Source organism: Megascapheus bottae, chromosome 26 (assembly GCF_031878675.1).
Source record: "Megascapheus bottae isolate mThoBot1 chromosome 26, mThoBot2.hap1, whole genome shotgun sequence".
Classification (NCBI taxonomy): Eukaryota; Metazoa; Chordata; class Mammalia; order Rodentia; family Geomyidae; genus Megascapheus; species Megascapheus bottae.
This window is the reverse complement of record NC_143534.1, coordinates 15,686,429-15,708,414: the sequence shown is the minus strand read 5'-3', so window position 1 is coordinate 15,708,414 and position 21,986 is coordinate 15,686,429. Positions and strand designations below refer to the sequence as shown.

Here is a 21,986-nt window from a genome sequence, read left to right as displayed (position 1 = left end):
ACTCAAAGAACTTGAACCTCAAGCTAAATTATTTGATCAACTACACAGGAGAGCTCTAGGTCAATCCCATGTTTCTTCACTACAAATTTAGGCCTTCATGTTCTTCTAATTACTGTCATTTGTCAGTCATGGGACCTGGGCGCTGACTGTGAGTTCTTTTGCTCAAGGCTACAGCTCTTACCACTTTGAGCAGCAGTGCCATTTTCAGTTTCCTGGTAGTTAATTAAAGACAGGAGTCTCACAGACTTTCCTGCTTGGGTTGGCTTTGAACTACTATTACCAAATCTCAGCCTCCTAAGTAGCTAGGATTACAAGAATCAGCCACCAATGCCTGGCTCCTTCCTTTTATTTATTCCATAGCATGAAGCAAGCTGGACAGAGCAAAAGGACTTTGAGACAAGCCATGTGTTTAAAGAAGAAAAGGGGAAGAGGAGTAAGCAAAGGTCACACCATATGGCGGAATGCCTCCCTCCATAACAACCAATTGCCTTGTCTCCCTGATACATCCAAGCAGGTGGGCCAGGTATTCCCAGAATGCACAAGGTTAAGTTTCATTTGCACATGGACCGATTTCTGTTACGAGGTGAGAGTATGGAGATGGGAAGGGATAGCATGGACAAGGGGATGGTTTTGAAGAAGGGCACGATTCACCTGCACAAACCCAAGAACTCTTAATGAGAAAGCCAGGGGTGATCTGGGAATGACAGTTCAGTGTGTGTGTGTGTGTGTGTGTGTGTGTGTGTGTGTGTGTGTGTGTGTGTGTGTGTGTGTGTGTGTGTGTGTGTGTGTGTGTTTCTCCTTTCCTAATGAAAAAGGCCAGCAGGAGAAGGTGCGACCCAACAATCCAAAAGGCCCGATAGCTGTAGTCACAGGAGATCCAAGAAGTTCTTTTTGGGGACACTTCGGGGAGACTGATGACCGTGCGCCAAGGTCTTTTCTCTCGATGACAGGAAAGCCCAGGTTTCCTGGCACTTGGCATTTGTACGTGGGGTTCCCTTCGCCTTTCCCGGTGCAGCTGAGGGCTTCCCACTTCCGACCTCCCCACTCTCCATCCTTTCTTCTCCCGGGCCAGCGGAAAGGGATGCTCGCCGCCGGAGCGATCGCGTGCCCGGTACGGCGCGCCCACCCCATGGCTCCCCTAGCCTGGCAGGGAGCGGCCGGCTCGGAGCTGGGCTGCCCGCCGGGAGCAGCCGGGGCGGGGGAGACGCGGGGACCCGAGCCCGAGGGCGCAGCCTAACGGTCCCGCGCCCCGCCCGGTGGCGCGGCGCAGCTTCCCGCCCGCCCCCTGCGTCATGACGCCGGCGCCCCAACGCGGAAGCCGCTGGCGCGCGCCGGGTTCAGCCGCGGGCTGAGTGCGGAGCCGCGGGGCTGAAACGCGGAGAGCCGGGCCGGGCGCGAGCCGAGCGCGAGCCGAGCGCAGCCTCCAGCCCCAGCCGGGCGGCGCGGGCGGAGCGAGCGCTGCGGGCCGAGCGCGCGGGCGGCGGCGGCGGCGGCGGGCGGAGCGGAGCGGGGCACGGTGCGCCTGGGCTACCGCCGGGGAGGGGATGCGGCTGCTTCCCCTGGCCGGAGTGTAGGGAGGGCGGGTCCCGGGCCTCGGGAGCGCGGCGGTGGAGGGCTCGGAGGCGGCGGCCATGGCGACCCCCGGGAACCTGGGGTCTGTCCTAGCGAGCAAGACCAAGACCAAGAAGAAGCACTTCGTAGCGCAGAAAGTGAAGCTGTTTCGGGCCAGCGACCCGCTGCTGAGCGTCCTGATGTGGGGGGTCAACCACTCGGTAAGGGCTCGGCTGCGGCGCGCGGTCCCCCTCCTCCTCCCCTGCCTCCACCCCTTCTTCATCTTCCTTTCCCTCCTCTCCCGTCCTCTTTGCCCCCCCCTCCGCCGGCTGCAGCTGTCGGCGGCGCAGAGGAGCCAAAAGGGCAGGGCTGGGCGAGTCCCGGGCCCTTCGGGGTCGCCCGCCGGCCTCGGTACCCTGAGTCCTCCGAGGTGCGCGCCCCCGCCCCCACCCCTCCCGGCCATCCGGAGCCACTTGCCCCGGCTTTGAAACGGAGAAGCCGGGTGCCGGGGTGCGCCGTGATGGGGGCCGGGGCCGTCCCCCAGCCGCCCGCCCGCCCTCCCGGGAAGTGGGAAGTTCGTGTGGGGCGCGGCGCCGTCTCAGCTGTCAGTCGTAGCGAGGGGCTGTTCGTGGGGTGTGGGGAGCAGGGGTCTCCTCAAGGCGATCGCGGGGAGGTCGACGTCCCCGAGTCCTCAGCCCCAGGGCTGGGGTACTCGTCTCAGGCTGCGAGCGTCCCCCCCGGGCGGACAGAGGTGAGGCTGCCCGGAGAGCCCGCAGCCTCAGCGCTTGGGGTCGTTCCTCTCCCCGCCACCCCCACCCCCTTTCCTTCCTTTAAAGGCAGGAAGGGGTTGGGGGCTCACAAGGAGCCACTGTTGACACACACACACGGCGGTGGTGTTGAGCATCCTCGCGGGCCCTCTCCCGCGTCGCCCTGCCTGGAGAACGCCCGGCGGGGAGTCCTGCCCTGCACACCTCCTCCCCCTTCCCCGGGGAGCCCGGAGTCGTGGATGGCGGCTGGGGTGGGGGTGTCCGGAGGGGGTCCCGGCTGGAAGGTGGTCCGGAGTTGGTCGCCTGGGCTCGGGGGTGGGGGGGAAGGCGCCTTGGAAAGGTTAGCTCCGCGCACCGCCAGGGGTGATGGAGGCTGCGCTGCGGGCTCTGCGGACTGCGGTGAGAGGGTCTGAAATAGCCTGCAGCAAACTCCTCCCGCCGCCGCCGCCGCCCTCGGAGGTAGACGGCCCGGGGACGGAAACCTGATCGGAGCGGTCGGCCCGAGCCAGGAAAGTTTCAGGGAGCTTGGCGAAGGTCGCCCTCGCCCACTGCGGAGGGCTCGCATCCGAGGGGGACTGGGACCCCGCTTCCTCTGCTGTCGATTTCCGGGGGTGGGGGGCACCCGCGTCTCCTCCTGCATGCACTTTGAAGACCCATGTTGTCACCTCCGACTCTCAAAGTTGTTTAAATATGGCTCGACCTATCTTTTAAAAAGATTTCCTGGAGCTGGGAGAAGGGCAGAACAATGGGGTTGGCACAGAGTGACTTTAAAAAGGAAAGTTGGGAAATGATGTTTTTTCTGTCAGTTCAGTGTCTGAAGTTCGTTTTACCTTCCTGACATCTTGTTCAGCGATTAGGAGCGTAAAGAGTTAAAAAATAACTCAAGTGATTGTGCTCTTCCCCTCTTCCCCCCAAGTTTTATTACAGAAAATGAAATGCTTTTTTTTCCTTATATAATCAGTCTAATTGCAGTATCTAATTTTGTTATATGCTTGTTTATGTGGCTAGTTGTGAGTCTCTTATTACTAGAAAAAGACCTTGTAATAAATGCAGGACTCCCAGGTAGTCCATATTCTTGGCTCTTTTATCACCTTTGGTGTTCTGTTTAGGTCAGGAGTGTTCAGTTTAAGAAAGTAATGTCAACAACATGTTGCTGGGGGAAAGCTTGTTTTCAGAAAAGTGGTGTGAGTTCCAGTTTACTTTTAAAAAGTCTTGTAATTGAGCATGCTTTACTGTAACAGTTTATATAGCTTCTTTATATCTGAGTTGCTAATTTTCTTTCCTCCCCCAACCTCCTTTCTTCTTCTCATCCTTCTCTTCCTCCATCTGCTCAGTACTAGGTCTTCAATTCAGGGCTTCACTTTCTTGCTCATGGCTGGTGCTCTGCCATTTGAGTCACTGGGTCCTGTTATCTGCTAGTTAATCAGATTGTTTTTATTTCCCCGGGCTGGCTTTGAACTGAAATCCTCTGGATCTCAGCCTCCTGATTATCTACTATCACAATCATGAGTCACCAGTACTGGGCTGCTATGTTTGTGTTTTTGAGTTTCTTTGGAATTGAAAAATAATTGAGACTACTTAAGGCTGGTTTAAAAAAATGTACATTTAGGGTTACTTTCTTTCGCTGGCAGGAAAAGTTAACAGTTCTAAGTAGAAGTAGCCAGGGGTGTGAAATTTCCATGATGTGTAAGGTAAATGTGTTATTTGTTGAGCAAATGGGGCACATACAGTTCCAGTTACTGTGGGAAAGATTGCTAAACTGCTCAGGTATCTTTAATTTCAGGCTCTGGATTTTCAAGATGTATATTTAAAAAATTGATTATTGTTGTTGTTATTGGAGAAAAAGGCAGAGGTATATATGAAGATGCAATCCAAGCATGTGGGTACCATGTATTTGTAGTTGACTTTATTTTAGGAAGCAACATCTGGTAACAAGCAGATGTTCTATTGTGACCTTCTGTACGCCACAGTTTATAGTATACCATGAGAATAAATATGTCTGCAGTATTAAGAATGAGTAAGCATATGAGTAGGGACATTTGGGGAAGCAGAGAAGGTATTGAAATCCATCTGTTCCCTACCATTGGCATCAGGATTAATGGGGAAAGACTCATTGTGAATTTAGCAATCTTTGTGCTTTTTAAGATTCCTTCAGATTTTCCATAGTACACTTAAAAATAACCATTACTTATGAGCACATGGGCATCTTTTCCATGCTATGGTTAAAAAGCTTTGGGGGTCTGTGTTATAATTCTTTTTTCAATTCTAGCTTCTCAATTTGGCACGTGAAGCCAGCTTTTGCACCCATGTTTGTATGTGTAAAGTGGTGTTGAACTGGATGATTTGCAACCAAGTTTGTGTAACTTCAGGATTCATTTGTTTCTCCAGTTTACATCTTGTTAAAAGCCATAAAATAAGCAATTGGATGTAATATATGTCTCATTGCTATGATAACCTCCCAAGTATGGCAACATTTGGGGAATTTTCAAAGCTTTGACAAGAAGAGAAGGAGATCTAGAGTTTGCTGGATTGACTGTAGTTAAACTGCATTGCATTCTATTAAGTCAAAGTATATTTGATTGAGATGTAAAAACTTGCAATTAAGGTGAAAATGTTCAAGTCCATTGTTAGTGGTAATGAACGTCTGAATTCCGGCACTGCTCAAAGTGGAGAATAAGCCTGCCTTTGTGTGGTTGATTTGATATCTTACTGCTTTCTTACTTAAAATACCCATCAGTGAATGGATCTGCGCCAATTTTTATTTTAAGTATTTTAAGCAGGGAATATAATTGAACACAAAGGAGGAGATGGCTTAAGAAGAGAGTTTTATCTTGTTATGTTTGGAATTAAACTAAAAATGATCAGGCAGTTAGCTTCTTAAAATGATATCTTAATAGGGTAGGGAACATGTTGAATGATATGAGCCAGGACTGTTTTAAATAGTTATTCTATTAGAGCCTTGTACACTGTGAAGTGTGAGCTGGTTAGAAATTAGTATTTAAAACTCTATTTAAATGTCCAAAGGAGGACATTTCATTTTCTGTATAAAGTATAAAGGGTGTAAGTCTTGTTTAAAACAAATAGCATTTAAGCTGGGTGTTTAAAACAAATAGCATTTAAGCTGGGTGTTGGTAGCTCATGCCAGTAATGGTAGCTACTCGGGTGACTGAGATTTGAGGCTCACGATTCCAAACTAGCCCAGGCAAGGAAATCCATGTGACTCTTATCTCCAAATAACTACCTAAAAGCCAGAAGTGGAGCTGTGGCACAACCAGAGCATTAACCAGAGCACAAAAGCTCAAGAGACAGTGTCCAAACTGAGTTCAGGCCTCAAGATTGGCACAAACAAGCAAACAAACAAAAAAGCAAGTAGTATTTAGAAGCAGCCAAATTATTAATGCTAGACATTTTTAGTTTCAAGCTGTATAACTCAAGCAGACTTCAGGAAAGAAAGAAAGAAAGAAAGAAAGAAAGAAAGAAAGAAAGAAAGAAAGAAAGAAAGAAAGAAAGAAAGAAAGAAAGAAAGAAAGTCTATCTAGGGAACTTAGGGATCTACCTGAATGGAAGGGGAGATGGATAACCAAACTATGGGTATTCCTTGTTCATTTTTACTTCATTCTTCTTCATAGATGACTGGCTTTCTGCATGGGGCAGGGAACTTACATTTTCTGACCTTCACATTTTGTCATCTCTGTTCCCCTGAAAAGACTTCCATGTCTCTGATTCAGTTATAAAATGCCATGGGGATCAGGAGTGTGACCTAGTGGTCACACTCATGCTTGCCTAGCATGCATGAAGCTCTGGGTTCTCTTCATTGGTATCACATACATAGAGAAAGCTGCAAGTAGTGCTGCGGTTCAAGAGATAGAGCACTAGCTTTGAGAAAACTCAAGGACAGTGCCTAGGCACTGAGTTCAAGCCCCGGGACTGAGATCTTGAGATCTCAGCCTCTTCAGTAGCCAGGATTACAGGTGTGACCCACCAGTGCTCAGTAGACGTTTATCTTTCTTAGTATCTGTGGGTCCTGCCTGTGGAGACCTGTGATGGCCTGCCTGACAACAATGTGTCTTGTTTTGTGTGAATTGACCAGTGGGCATTTTTGTGGGCACAGCATCTGTAGCTTGTATTATGTTCTCAGCAAGGATGGCTGTTTGAAATAGCTGAGTATTGAATTGGGGAAATGGATTTCTTTTGGATTCATTATATTATATTGAAGCCCTGAAATATTTAGTCCTTGAAAGAAGAGACAAGAAGGAAAAACAATGTGAAAATTAAAAATGGTGTGGATGATATTAGCAGAATATAATAATGAGTTAATTAAAACAAGTAGCTAGATATGAAATGAAATTCTTGACTAGAACTAGTCATGAAGCATGCCAAGCAAACATATACAGAAAGTTTATTATTAGAGATACTTCCTTAATAACAAAGCTCCCTAGAACATGGGATTATACCCTGAGAACAGAATATATTTATTTTCAATTTATCAAACGTCTGAGCATGAACTTTACTAGTCAGAAGGCAGCCCAAGGCAAGAGGTTCTGCTGTGCCTTTAGAAAGATTATTCATAAGAATTATAATAAGCTGGCGAAACCTAAAATGCAGTCTACCAGAGTAACTAATTCTATACTGGTAGGATGGCTTGTGGTCAGACAGATTAGGTTCAAATGCTGCCTTCAACAGTTAGGAGTTCTTTGGACAGGTGATTTAGGCACTGGAATCTCAATTTTTAAAGTAGAGATAATGATGATTACTTCCCAGGGTTATTTGGAGGGTTAAATGAGATAGTGTACTTAAAGCCTACTACTGTAATTGGCATCTAATAAGGAGTCAGTCAACGATGCCTAAATATGTTAAAGTTCAAATGTAGTTAGCCCAGGAGCCTATTAATAAGCACTAAACCAGTGCTTATTCAAATTTAATATGTATGTAAATTACTAGGGGACTGTGTGTGTGTGCATGTGTGCGTGCACGCGTGCACCAGTCCAGGGGCTCGAACTCAGGGTCTGGGCACTGTCCCTTTTTACTGAAGGCTAGTGCTTTAGCACTTAAGCCACAGAACTGCTTCTGGCTTTTCGGTGGCTAATTGGTGATAAATCTCATAGACTCTCCTGCCCAAGCTGACTTCAAACTGTGATCTCAGATCTCAGCCTCTGGAGTAGCTAGGGTTACAGATGCCAGGTTTATAGGCAAGAGTAAACACCACCGGGCACTAGTGGACTGTTAAATTGCAGCCCTGATTCAGCAGTTCTGATACAGATGAGGCCCAGGACTGTGTTTCACCTTGTTCTTCTTGGGCAAAGGTGAGCCTCCAGTCATGAGTTGCACTTTGAGAGGCCAGGCAGCAGAAGGAACAGCCTTAAGAAGAGAAATGGTCAGAGTTTATTATCCTTTGCTTTTAGGTTAGGCATCTTGGATGATGTGTGGTGACTTCATATTCTAGTTAGAAAAGTTGGGAGAAGGAATCCTGGGTTGCAAAGGACTGGGATTCTTATTTTGATTTAAGGAATGTTGCAGGTGGATGTTGCATTGTGCTGCAGGATGCTGGAAAGATGAGGTTGGAACCCAGAAGCCAGGTTGGAGCTGGAACAGAGAACTGAGAATAGAATTGGTAATGCAGGTCTTTCAGGGAGGAGTTAAGTGGCCATGGGGGCTTTTGGCTTTGAGGAGAGGACAGAGGGAGAAAAAACAGGAAGCCAGAGGAAGCTGAGCAAAGAGGCTGGAGAATTAGAAGTGCCCAAGAACTTGACATTTATGGATACACTTCTTTTTGAGAGCAATCAATTCAGGTATGTGCATAAAAGTTACAAGATTTAAGAAGTGAATGAGTGATGTAGAAGCAGGTTCTTTTTAGAAAGTTAGAGAGGAAGCGTTTATTTGCTTTTTGTCTCTGTTATGTTCCTTCTTGAATATGTACCACCCCTCCCACTAATAAATAGGTTATTTGTGGTGGCAAAAATCGAATTCACATTTAAAAAGCCAGCTATATCAGACAGTGAATTGATATTTCACCTTAAATTTGCAGCTGTTGCAAATTTACTGTAGATCCAGCCCTCCAGTGGCTCATACTGTAGACAAAACACATATGATGCATATTTGCACAAATATCTAGAGTAGCAAGAGTGCTGATGGAGGGTAATTAACTATTATCTACTAATTGGACATGAAGCTTCAATAAGAAGACCTTGTACAAAATCATGAAGGAAGTGAAGAGCTTAGACATGAAGCTTTCTAGCAGAAGAGCATTTCAGTCAGCGGAACAGCTGGTATAAAGGCTTTGAGATCGGCACTTGCTCGATCTGCCCAGGGAACTGCAAGGAAGCTTGTGTGGCTGCAGCAGAGTGAGAGAGGGGGGTAAAGTGATAGGAAATGGAGACCAAGGCGGTTACTAGGCTAGAGTATGACTACTTCTGCTTTGGAGACTTGGAAGACTTGGAGACAACCTGAGAGACCATGACATTGACCTTGGAGATAAAAATGAATCTCTGAGCTGTAGAAGGTGGAGAAAACATACGGGGCAATTAGATCAGTGACAGGCAAAAGTCAGCAGAGTGAACTGAGGAGTCTACTTTGGCTGTGACTTAGGGCCTTGTTACTCACAAGCTTATTGACTGGACTGTGCCATCTGTTGTCACCCAGGAAGATGAGAGGAATGCAGCAGCTTGGGCCTCCCTAGAGTTCAGGATCAGAGTGGGCATTTGAACCAACAGACCACTTTGTCATCTGACAGACCAGTTTGGCATTCAAGCTGTACCCATTCCTTGGCTGTGCCCAGAGAGTGGTGGGAGGGTGTGAGCTGTGGAGGAAACTGAAATTTATTATCCTTGCTGTTTTTTTCTTTCTTTCTTTCTTTCTTTCTTTCTTTCTTTCTTTCTTTCTTTCTTTCTCTCTCTCTCTCTCTCTCTCTCTCTCTCTTTCTTTCTCTTTCTCTCTCTCTTTCTTTCTTTCTTTCTTTTCTTTCTTCTTTCTTTCTTTCTTTCTTTCTTTCTTTCTTTCTTTCTTTCTTTCTTTCTTTCTTTCTTTCTTTCTTTCTTTCTTTCGACACTGACTATAATATGTTTTCCAGCCAAGACTGGAAACCACAGAGGTAAATGATGGGGCATGTTTGTTGATGATTGAAAACATAGCTTGGGGCCAGGTCTGAAGGACTAAGTTGATGCTTGCTACAGAAAAAAACAAAATAAAACAACAACAACAAAACAACCATTTTGACAAGGATTGCTTTATAATGTATGGTAAACCTCAAATGGCATTCTGCCCTGAAATGTTTACTGTTCCTTAGTGTTTTATACTCTCTAAAATTATTTCTTCTCTTTTTCCTTCTCCCACCTGTCTTGAATCTTGTCCCTTCATCTTCTCTTCCCCGCTGATGTCCGCAATTTAGAAAGCATTGAACATACAGAAACCATCAGGCTCCCACCTCCTACCCTGTAATTTGCCAACCTGTAGATGGCTAAATTCATGAGTCTACAAACATGTCCAGAGGCTGTACCATCCCTCTATTTGGTAGGTGCTGGCTACAGGTGGGGGTACTTTAATTTGAATTAAGTGCCCAGTAGTACCCCCCCCCATCTCTCACAGTGATGTCTACTCACCTTTCCTGTCCTGTCACAGACAGAGCTGGAGAGCCATGACTAAGGCTGCTGTAGCCCCCGCCCCCTTTCACCTGCTCTCTTCTGAACATGTGGGACTTTCCTGTCACCCCCAGCACACCCAGGAAACTGGTTTTCCCAGGACACCTGGGTTCTCAAACCCTGGGGCTCCTTTTTCCCCCCCATTTGTTTTCCTTCTTCTCTGGCCTTTACTCAAACTCTAAATGTTGGACTGTCCCAGGACTCTGTCAGTGGCTTCTTTTGTGTGTGTGTGAGCCAGTCCTGAGTCTTGAACCCATGGGCTAGGAACTGTCCCTGAGCTTTTTAGGTTAAAGCTGGCACTCTGCCATTTGAGTCACAGCTCCATAGAAATGGTCCATCCACCTTCCCCCTGCCCTCTTCTTCTTTCCTTCCTTCCTTCCTTCCTTTTTTTTCTGGTGATAATTGGAGATAAGAGTCTTATAGACTACCCTGCCTGGGCTGACTTTGAACCACCATCCTTCGAGCTCAGCCTCCTGAGTAGTTAGGATTACAGGCGTGAGCTCAGCCACCAAAGGCTTCTTGAATGGCATATATTTTACTTGTCTCATCATTTTTAGTGTCAGGGCTTTTAATCACATTCTGTGATGATGACTGGGACATTGACTTCATTCACTTATGATTCCATTCTGGGGCCTTGCGTTCAGATTCTTACCAGATATTCCACGTGGATCCTTCCTAGGTATCTCAGGTGGCCCAAACTGGACTCTGGATTTCCCATCTCTATTTGTCCCCACCCCTCTCGTCTCACATCCTCAGCCTGTGACTTCCTCCTCTTCATAAATAGTCCATCATCATTTGTCTACCCAATGTCCAAGCCAACAACCATGATCCTTATCTGGATTCGGTGCCTTACCATTCTTGCTCACAGCTGTTTCTGAGACTTCACCATCCCTGTCTTCCATGGCACAATGCCAGTGTACCTCTCTATAATCACCCTTGTCCTCCTCCAACCCAAATTCACCACAGCAGAGGCACAAGGACCTCTTGCTTTTTCGGTTTGTCCTTCCAAAGCCTCCCATTTCGGGTAAGATGTGGACTCTGTTCTCTGACTCAAGATTTGGTTAGGCTGGACCCACTTCTTCACCCTTATGAAGCTATCTTCATTGCTTCTGATTTCCAGCTGTGCTGGAAAGGCCCTACTATTACTCTTTCTCTTTCTTGTCTCTAAACAGCACAAGGTCAGAGCAAAGCACAGAGCTTTGGCATTTATTTTCTCTGCCTTTAGAATGTTCTCTCAGATCTCTTATTGGCTGCCTTCTCAAATGACCTCTCTGACTTCCTAATCCTCCACTATCAAATGCACTCTTTTTCTTTGATGCCACTGTCTGAGACTGAGTTGGTACATGTGTGTTCTTTTATCTCCTCTACCTAGAATGGTAAGTTCCACAGCAACTGGCAATACCCTTACCAAAACAGTACATCATGAGCATACCACATTAAATTTTCATCATTGTGTAAGGTTATTTTTGTTATGATGGAGCACAACATTTAGGGCATTTTGCTGAGCTGGTTGTGCAATGCATTAGTGTGGGAGAAAACTGGCTGCAAGTGGGTGATAAGAGGTGTGGGGGAAACCATTAACCCAGGCCAAAAAGAGAGCTCCTGTTTACAGAGCATGTGTGCAGGAACTTTGCCTCATGAGCAGAGCAGAGAAGATTCAGCTTCCTCCAACAGCAGCAGAATGCTGAAGGGCCACTAAGAGAACTTTGCAAAGCAGTCTGGGATAGTCCTGTGTGGGAGGTTTACACTGCAATGTTAGCACTGACTTGTTCCATGCAGTCTGGGCCTTTCCATGCCTTTTTGTGCAACCTGGACGTTGAGAGTGATGTTTAATACTCGTCAACCCAAGAAATGACCTCCGTACCGAGTGATGTTTAATACTCGTCAACCCAAGAAATGACCTCCATACCATTTCTTCTGCCTGCACAAAGGCATGAGAGAACTGGAATCAGAATTGCCAGGCACTCCCCGGGGTGAGGGACTGCAGTTACCACACAGAAACTTGTTGCTCAGGGGTGCCCCGTCTGCCCACCGTGCCCACCACTCTCCTGCTTTTCTGTGTCCTGTTTCTCATTTAGATGCCCAGGGGTTGGGCTTTTTGAGAACTCTTTCAGGAAGTGTTATTTCGGATGGAAAGAAGAAAGGGTAGTGGATTTATGGCGTTTGCTTGCAGATTTGTCAGTGTTTAGAAAGGACTCAATCCTTTTCTGTTACTTTTATTTATTATTATTATTATTTTTTTTTTTTTTTGCCAGTCCTGGGCTTGAGCTCAGGGCCTGAGCACTGTCCCTGGATTTTCTCAAGGCTAGAGCTCTACCACTTGAGCCACAGCACCACTTCTGGCTTTTTGCTATGTATGTGGTACCGAGGAATCGAACCCGGGTCTTTGTGCATGCTAGGCAAGCACTCTACCACTAGGTGAAACTCCCAGCCCCCTTTTCTGTTATTTTGCCTGTTTCTGTATTCTACCTTTTCTATATGAGTTTACACAAGGTAGGTAAGCAGATCATGTGACGCAGGAATCAGTTCACACACATAGTTTTCTTAGAGCGCATACACAGAGAAGGCTGGAAGTGGTGTTGTGGCTCAAGTGGCAGAGCGATAGCCTTGAGTAAAAAGTGTTCAAGGACATTGCTGAGGAGGAGGAGAAGGGGGAAGAGGAGGAAGAGAAGGAGGAGAAGGGAAAGAGGAAGGAGAGGAGCTCAATTATGTGTGTGTGTGTGTGTGTGTGTGTGTGTGTGTGTGTGTGTGTTCATTCTAGTCCTGGAGCTTGCGATCAGTTTGTAAGTGCTGTTCCTAATCTTTTTCTTTTCTTCTTTTCTCAAGGCTAGTGCTGCACCACTTGAGCCACAGCTCCATTACAGCTTTCTGTTGGTTAATTGAAGATAAAAGTCTCACAGACTTTACTATATTGTCTGGCTTTGTGTCATGATCCTTAGCTCTCAGCCTTCTGAGTAGCTAGGATTTTAGGCATGAGTCTCTGGTACTGTGTGTGGCTGCTCAATTCTTCACATTCCTTCCAATTTCCATTAACCTCTGTATTTGTATAGCTAACTTTATAGTTACTAGAAATCAAATGATTTTGGAAATTCATAGGTATATTTTTTAGTGCCTTAAGCGTTATTTTTAAGCTTTTGGGCCATTGAGTTGTCAGATTTTAATGGTTTGTCTAAAACTTTTTTTTGGGGGGGGGGCAGTCGTGGGCTTGAGCTCAGGGCCTGAGCACTGTCCTTGGACGTTCTCGAGGCTAGAGCTCTACCACTTGAGCCTTAGCACCACTTTTTCTATGTATGTAGTACTCAGGAATTGAACCCGGGTCTTTGTGCATGCTAGGCAAGCACTCTATCACTAGTCCAAACTCCCGGCCCCCTAAAACTTTTTTTTTAACTGAATAACTTTAAGGTTTTTTGTTTTGTTTTTTGTTTTAGGAATCCATATGTCTGTGGGGTTGAAACAGAAGCTTTGTATTTAAGGTTTATTTTGAATATTCATATTTCTAGGATAGAATACTCCCTAGCAAACACAACCATTGTTGGAGTTTGTTCAGGGATAGCCAGGTAGAGCCGTGTGGATTGTGGAGTCCATCTCCTGAGAAATGGTTTGGAGGCACTGTTGGAAACCACAGAAAATGGAGGGTTTTTTTCAGTGCTGGCTAGTGACCCAGTGCCCTGTATATGCTAGCAAGTGCTCTGCTACGATGCTACACTCCTAACCCCAGAATGTGTTCTGTACAGGTCCTTTTCTGTGGTTCTGTACTCCTTCTGACTGATCACATTACTCCTGTAGGTTTCACGTTCTCAAGTCGGGTTTAGGGCTTTCACAGGTGTGGCCTGACCCGTGCTCCAGAATTAAGCTATGTTAGTCAACAGCCACATTCTCTAGATTTCACCCTGGCTTGCTTCTGTGCTCAGGACCATGAGAAGAAAGCTTTCTTTTCACTGGCCCCACACTTCTAGAACCAAGCCTTCACATTTTGCTGCAGCCCTCAGACCTGGAATACATTTCCTGCAGAAAGAAATACATTTCCTGCCAACCTCCAAGTGCAAGTCTGGAACACAACCCATTTATAAATTAGATCCTGCCTCCAGCCAGGCAAGAAGTTCAAATGCTTTGGCATGGAAAGGCCTGTTCAGCAACAATTATGAGAAACCTGTGAGACACTTTTGTTGTTGCTGTTGATGCCTTGAGCCAAAGTAGGAGGACAACAGAAAATGTAAGTGACATTAAAAAAAAAAAAAAGATTAGGAGAAGCTAATACATCTTTTCTGTTTTCCCTTGCAATTTTAAAATCACCTGTAAATCCTACAGTTTTAAAACATGTGCATGGATATTTGATCTAGTGAAGAGTTTGTAGTGTGTGTGTGTGTGTGTGTGTGTGTGTGTGTGTGTGGCAGTACTGAGGCATGAACTCAGAGCTAGGTACTGGCACGTGGGTTTTTGCGCTCTACCACTTGAGCCACAGCTTCACTTCAGCTTCCTGATGATTAATTGGAAAAAAGAGTCTCATGGATTTTCCTGCATGGGCTGGCTTTGAACCAGGATCCTCAGCTCTCAACCTCCTGAGTAGATACTGTTACAGACGTACATCACCGACACCTGGCTTATTATATGTTTTATAAATCTTGTTTCTTAAATATTTAAGTGAACTTTACCCATGACTTCAATGGAATTTAATAAGTATAAATCTGTAGGATATTTTCTGAAAAATTGGAAAAACATAAATACAGAGGAAAAATTCCATAACCATTCTATCAGAAACCGCTGATGTTAATGTTTTGCTGCTTATTTTAACAATGTATTTTATTGTCATTGATGGCATTTGAACTCAGGGCGTAGGCTCTTTTGCTCAAGGCTTGTACTCTACCACTTTGAGCCACAGCTCCACTTAAAGTTTTCTGGTGGCTAATGGGAGGGAAGAGTTTCACAGAGTTTCCCCCTTAGCTGGCTTTGAACTAGGATCCTCAGATCGCAGCCTCCTAAGAAGTTAGGATTAAAGGCATGAGCCACCAGGGCCTGGCTCAACAATGTCATCATTATCATCATTGCTGTTGCCATCTCCATCGTTGTTGTTGTCTCCTCCTCCATCTCCTCCTCTTCCCCTTCTCTTTCTTCCTCCTCCTCCCCTTCCTCCTCCTCTTTCCCCTCCTCTTCTTCCACCTCCTCCTCTTTCCCTTCCTTTTCCTCCCCCTCCTCCTCTTCCTCCCCCCCTCCTCCTCCTCTTCCTCCTCAGCATTGTCCTTGAACACTTTTTACTCAAGACTATTGCTCAGCCACTTGAGCCACAACACTACTTCTAGCCTTCTCTGTTTATGTGGTTCCAAGGAATCAAACCCAGGGCTTTGTGCATGCCAGGCAAGCACTATCACTAGGCTATACTCCCAGCTCCAACAATGTCTTCTTTAAAAACAAAACAAAAACTAACAAAAAAAAACGTATCCACAGAGTACTGTTTATATATGTCTTCATCTTTTAATGTGTTCTTCTCAATGGCTTTTTGTGTTTTTCTTTCTCTTTTTGGTAATTCTAGGAAATTGAACCCAGGGCTTTATGCCCTGAGAAGGCACTCTACCACTTGAGCCACTTCCTCAGCACGTTTTTAGCTGTCATTTTTTCCAGGCAGTGTTTCTAATATGCCCGGTTTGCTCTGGGTGGCTTTCTACCTATTTGTGGTTACCACATAGCTGATACCCATATAGTGCAGTGTGTGCCACTGCACTCAGATGTGGATTGAGATAGGGTCTTGCATTTATGCTTCAGTTATCCTCAAACTGCCATTCTCACAATTACCACCTCCTGAATAGCTAAGATTACAAATGTGAGCCACCAGCACCAGTCACCATGACAATTTTTAACTTTCAATGAGTGCCTAGTACTCTAATGAAGTTTTAATAGTCCAAACATTGAGTCTTACTTTTTGCTGCTATAAATAATGCTGATGTCAACATTTCCCTGTATAAAACTTTTTCTTCTTTTGGATGATTTCCCAAGAACAGATTCCTCTTTTGGAGAATTAGTTGGTCACAGTGTATGAATATTTTAAGACTCTTGGTTATACACTGCCAAATTCCTTTCAGAAAAGGTTGCACCAGTTTGCTGTCCCAGTAATGTGACAATCACTTTTTCACCTCATCTTCTGCTTTGACTATTTCTGATTTAAACAGCAAATATTAGAATGGGATGAAATGATATCCTCTTACATATGCTGTCTGCTGTAAATGTCCCCCAATATGTGACAGGGCCTTGGTCCCCAGTCTGTGGTGTTAGTAGAAGGTGGTGGAGCCTTTAGGAAGTGAAGCCTAGTAGAAGGAAGTTAGGTCCTTGTGGGGGGCATAGCCTAGAAGATAATGGGACTCAGTTATTGTGTCAAGTTTCTAATATATCCTTTATCAGTGAGGCCTCCTTAACCAGCTGCTCCTGCTAGGATGAGTCACCAAAACCCTGGAGTAAGAAGTTAGGAGGCCACGTACTCATGGAATTGAAATACTTCCTCCTTTTTTTTTTTTTTTTTTTTTTTTGCTGGTCGGTCCAGGGGCCTGTCCCAAGCTCCTTTTTGCACTCTACCATTTTGAGCCATAGCTCTACTCAGTTTTCTGGAGGATAATTGGAGATGAGAGTCTCATGGACTTTCCTGCCCCTGCTGGCTTTCAACTATAATCCTCAGATCTCAGCCTTCTGAGTAGCTGGGATTGCAGGCATGATCCATGGGTACCCAGCCACACTTCTTCCTTCTAAGTTGACTCTCTCAGGAGTTTTGTCAAAGTAATGACAAAATGGTTTTATGGGATTTTTCCTAATTTCTACAAGTGATCCATACATGGGTGGAGATGTGGGGTGGTTCCATTTCTAACAGGCCACCTGATGTGGAGTGTGTCTTTCATGGAGAGAGGCGGCCACCGGGCCCACTGCTTCATTCAGGTTCTCTGAAACATCAAGCACATTTCAGTTGTTTGGTTGCTTAGGTAAAAGCAGAAAGATTAAACACACACTTTTTTCGATACCAAGGATCTGCCAGTTATGTGGGGATGGAACAGGACATTGGGGTGGGGTCAGCTGGAATTTGGTGACTTGTCATACAGAAGGTATCTGCACCCTGCAATTAGATGGGGTTCCGCTGTTTACACCTAGCCATATCCTGTGACTTGTATGTATCTGATCTAAAGCATTTGATGGCAGGCAGAATCTGAAAAAAAAAATGCAAGTATGCAGCTGCTAGTAAGAAGTTTGTACTTGTGTTTCAGTCTGACTACCTAATGTTACAACTGATCTATGGATGGCTCAAACCAAATTCTTTAGAAGATGGAATTTGTAACACTGGGGTCCATAATGTACTGTACTGCGGTCATATGTACTTATTTCGTTTTGTTTGTTTGTTGTGACTATCTTGGGGCTTGAACTCAGGGCCTCAGCACTGTCCCTGAAGGTTTTTTGCTCAAAGCTACTACTCTACCATTTGAGCCACACTTCTTCCACTTTTGGCTTTTTGGTAGTTTGTTGGCAATAAGAGTCACACAGACTTCCCTGCCACTAGCCTCAAACCATGATCCTCACATCTCAGCCTTCTGAGTAGCTACAATTACAGATTTGAGCCACCAGTGTTCAGCTTGTATTGTTTTGCTTTGTTTTTGTTTTTCCAGTTCTGGGGACTGACCTCAGAGCCTGAGCACTGTCCTTGGACTTTCCTCAAGGCTAGAGCTCTACCACTTGAGCTACAGCACCACTTCTGGCTTTTCTATGTATGTGGTACTGAGGAATTGAACCCAGGTCTTCGTGCATGCTAGGCAAGTACTCTACCACTGGGTTTTTTGGAAGGTTCTATGGTCTTGTAGTTTGCCCTGGTTCTGTGTGTGTCCACCCTGTTGTTTCGAATTATCTGGTGTAATTGTGTCTTGTCACCTCTGTGGCCTGATAGCCATCCTGAGGGGAGTCTCACCAGGTACCTGAGGGCATAGGCCCTCTTCCACATAAAAGGTAGTCAGAAATGAGAAGATAATATATACTTTTGATACTTTAGTCTAATGTGATATTGAGTGTAATCACCATTTTTTTAATCATTGAAAAAAAAATAAAATGGGAGGAACAGAAAACAGAGCTCTTTTAGAAAGAAAGGAACCCAAGCCACCCAAAGCAATTGTTAGTTCCACTGTTTAGGAGACGTGTTTTATTGTGACATTGGTGACTACATTCGCCAGTTTCACAAAACTTAAATAACTGGCTACTTCAGCTAATGTAGGCTTTAAAATTAGATAATGTAGGCTCTAGATAATATAGGCTTTAAAATTGGATAATCATTTCTAGTAAAACTTCATCTTAAGTGGTTCTTACTTTTAAAGCTTGAATTTAGTAGAAAGGCTGATACTGAATATTTAACTTGGGTGATTACCAAATAGGAAAACTATTTCTTATTTTATTATTATTTAAAATATCATAGTGGCACAAAAACATACCATGCTTTATAAACTTGAGAGAATAGATGCCTTTTCAGTATGATGGAGTTTCACAGTAAAATCTTTTGAAATTATGGGTGTAAATCTTTGATGTCCTTTGTATTTTGAGAAAAAACAAACAAGAAACCATGTTTATTTGTATGAAAAACACCTACAAGGGTTCCAAGGATTTTCAGTGTAGAGCATTATTTTGGGTGGGATTGTTTTGTTTTTTTTTTTTTTGTTAACCAGAACAACCAAAACACTGTCTTAAAATAAATTTATTCCCATTTCTGAATCTCTAAACCAAAAGACCATTTAAAAACAATTTGGCTGTTTATAAGAAGAAACAATTTTGAAGACCTATGCAATAGTTGTAAGTGGTGTGTTAAGGTAGAAAACTACTGAGACTTATTGAGAAGAGGTTCCTATAACCTATTTTTGCTTCAGAAACCAGAACAAGTAATAATAAAATCTTGTAAATAATATGAATATTTGTATACTGAAATACTGTTGTTATACATATTAGTAGATGCCAGTGTTCTCTTATGAAGTAATTGATATTTTGAGTGAACATAAACATTGTGTGCTCAAAATACCACATGGCTCATTAGGAGAAGGAATTATAGATCACTGTTTTAACTACTAAAATTTTATATAGATTGGTTAGTTTGTTGTTTTGTTTTTTTTAAATTGTTGCCAGGCACCAGGGCTTCATGCCTGTAATCCCAGCTGCTCAGGAGGCTGAGATCTGAGGATCACCATTCAAAGCCAGTCAAGGCAGGAAAGTTCGTGAGACTCTTATCTCTAATTACCAAAAAAAGCCAGATGTGAGCTGCGGGTCAAGTGGTAGAGTTCGAGTCTTAAGCAGATATGTTTAGGGACAACACCTAGGCCCTGGATTCAAGTTCTAGGACCAGCAACCCCGCAAAAAAAAAAAAAAAAAAAAAAAGTTGTCGAGTATGAAGTGCTTTTAAGTAGTAAGAGAGAAACCCATTTAAAATTGAATTTTCATTTCAGTTTGTAAAATACATGTATGTACTTGATATCAAGAACGTCTCCCCTTTTCTAGGTAGTCATTCCTTAGTGTTCTTTGACTAGAAGTCATAGCTCAAATGGTAGAGTGCCAGCCATGAGCAAAAGAAGCTGAATGAGAGGTGATTTTCTGAAGTCAAGCCCTGGTACTCCTTCCCCCAAAATAAAAAGATACATTGATTGTACTAGGAGATGCAATTAAGTAACAAATGATTTTCCCCAAAGTTCTCACTTTTTGCAAGTTTGGGAGAAGCAAAAGATTAAACTGGTGCAATGATAAAAGGTAAATAAATGTACCTAACATATCAGACCTTTTATTTATGTATTTTATCACTGAAAGAAAATGTGAACATATGCTGACTGTGTGAATTTTTATTTATAAGTTTTCTGCCTTATTTTTTCTTTTTACTGCTCACAAATGTCTTTAAAGGATGCATTAAAGATAAATATCAACTACTAAACACTTTCATCTGGCTAAAAACTTTTTTGTTGAAATCATTAAAATGTAATGTGTTGGTTATTATTTTTTGTGTTCCCCATGTGGAAGCATTGTGAATGAATTTGTATCATTGTTTTTTTTTTAAAGGTTGGTGAATCTCTTGCAATAAAGCAATTTTATGGTTTGGACTTAGATTCCATCTACGTGGCTATTCGTATTTCTGGTGATCAACTGCAGTATCTTCTAACCTGATTTGTATGTGCTATACCACGGTGCTACATTCCTAGTCCTAGACTGGCACGAATGGCTCATGCTTATAATCCTTGCTCCTCACCAGGTTGAGATTTGAGGATTGTGGTTCATAGCTAGCCTGGACAAGAAAGTTTGTAAGACTCCAATTAACTACTAAAAAAAGCCAGAAGTCACAGTGTGGCTCAAGTGGTAGAGTGCTAGCCTTGAGCAAAAATGCTCAGGGATGGCACCAGGCCAAGTTCAAGCCTCAGACAGACAGACAGACAGACAGACAGCCAGCCAGACACACACACACACACACACACACACACACACACACACACACACACACTTATACAGAGATATAGTTTCTAATAAAAACTGCCTTGCAAATATATACAGATCCACACAGGTGAAACCTGTTCTTAGTAACTTGTGAATCTGATTTCAGATCATCCACCAGTTACTTGTCCATGAATTTTGGTTGAAATTTGGCACATTTCTCTTGTCCTTGATATCATTAAGTTCTCACTAAATGTTAGCAGTTTATATTAATAAGAATAGAGACAGTTGAAAAACATTTGGACATTCATTGAAAAGTTTAAAAATAGGTTAGAAGAATGTATAAGTTTTATGTGAATACAAAAGCACATCACATGCATTTGCCATAGGATAAAATCCACAGAGCTGCTATTTTCTTGCAACTGATTAAATAAATGAATTGAAAATCTGCCAGGTAAATTTATTAGTGGCAGCAACCTTCGATTTTGGGGAAGTAGTTCAAGAAATTTGGAACAAGTTGTATTTACATAGAAGAAAAAGGTGTTAATAATTCTTCAAATGGTTTCTATGTGTTTTTCTCTGAGAGAACTAAGACAAAATACAGGGCAAAATATTCTTGTGGTCCCTTCACATCTCATGTGTAAAGAGATGGCAGAGTGTGTTCCTCTGATGGTTATGAGCGAGGTAAGTGATGCAACACCGTCAAACATAAACCTGAGTCTCACCTATATTTACAATTTACACATCTTTCCTTTAAGGTACCCCCTAACTATAAACAGTTGTTCTAGATGTTCTGCTGTTTCTTCTTATACCTAGTAGACTGTCTTGCTTATTCTTCTTCCTCAAACACCTCTTCAGAGATTTCCAAGGAACCAGATTTACTGCTCTTTTCATCATGTTTTCTTCATCTCCTGAATTTCATTTCAGAAGTGGTAAAATGATGTAAGCAGATGGTCCTTGAGATTTCCTCTTGTAACCTATTCGTTTCATACAGGAGAAAGCTGAGACAGAAAGAAATGGCTCTGGGAAGCTGAGCTAGGACTATAATTCTGTTCCCTTAATGCGTGTCAGATTCATCGTGTGGATAAGTTCATTTGTGGAATGTTTGTAGCTGACCAGAAGCTCTGTTGATATTTGACTTCCAGGAGACTAATTTCCTTCTCAAATCTCTTGACTCTGTTCCTTTGCCTTCTAGACATAATGGCCTTGAAATCATCTACAGAGTTCTCTTCTTACTTCCCAGAGGTATACACACTTTGTCTAGTTATGACTGTGACATGAAGCATGCTCATAGATTCTCATTTCCTGAGAAGTAGCCTTCTAAGTGGATCAAGATGCAGTGTAAAATTACGCTTCTTAGTGATGAAGGTAAAATCCTTATAATATGTCCACATTCCAAAAAGCCCTCAAAACTTTAAACAATAAGCATATAAGTTTAAAGGTGGGGGGGGAGAATGAGCAAAATAAATAAGTAAAAAATATCAAGTTCTAAAGGTAGAGAGGAAAATGTCTGTTTACCATAACCTTTGCACAGTTCTTATGGAGGAACCTGCCATTTGAACTGGAAATATAAGTCTAATAGGAAAATGGAAATGTAGGTCTCAGTTCCCTGGCTTCCATGACC

General features: G+C 43.7%; 1 protein-coding gene across 1 annotated transcript in view; it reads left to right on the top strand.

Moving 5' to 3' along the window:
• Positions 1 to 1,560: 1,560 nt before the first annotated feature.
• The window catches only part of Pip4k2a (phosphatidylinositol-5-phosphate 4-kinase type 2 alpha), a 138,208-nt gene continuing 117,782 nt past the window's right edge, over positions 1,561 to 21,986 (top strand). The window contains exon 1 of the mRNA XM_090319018.1: positions 1,561 to 1,772. Coding sequence (XP_090175144.1) covers positions 1,632 to 1,772 — 141 coding nt within the window. The 5' untranslated portion in view covers positions 1,561 to 1,631. The remainder of the gene's footprint in view (positions 1,773 to 21,986) is intronic.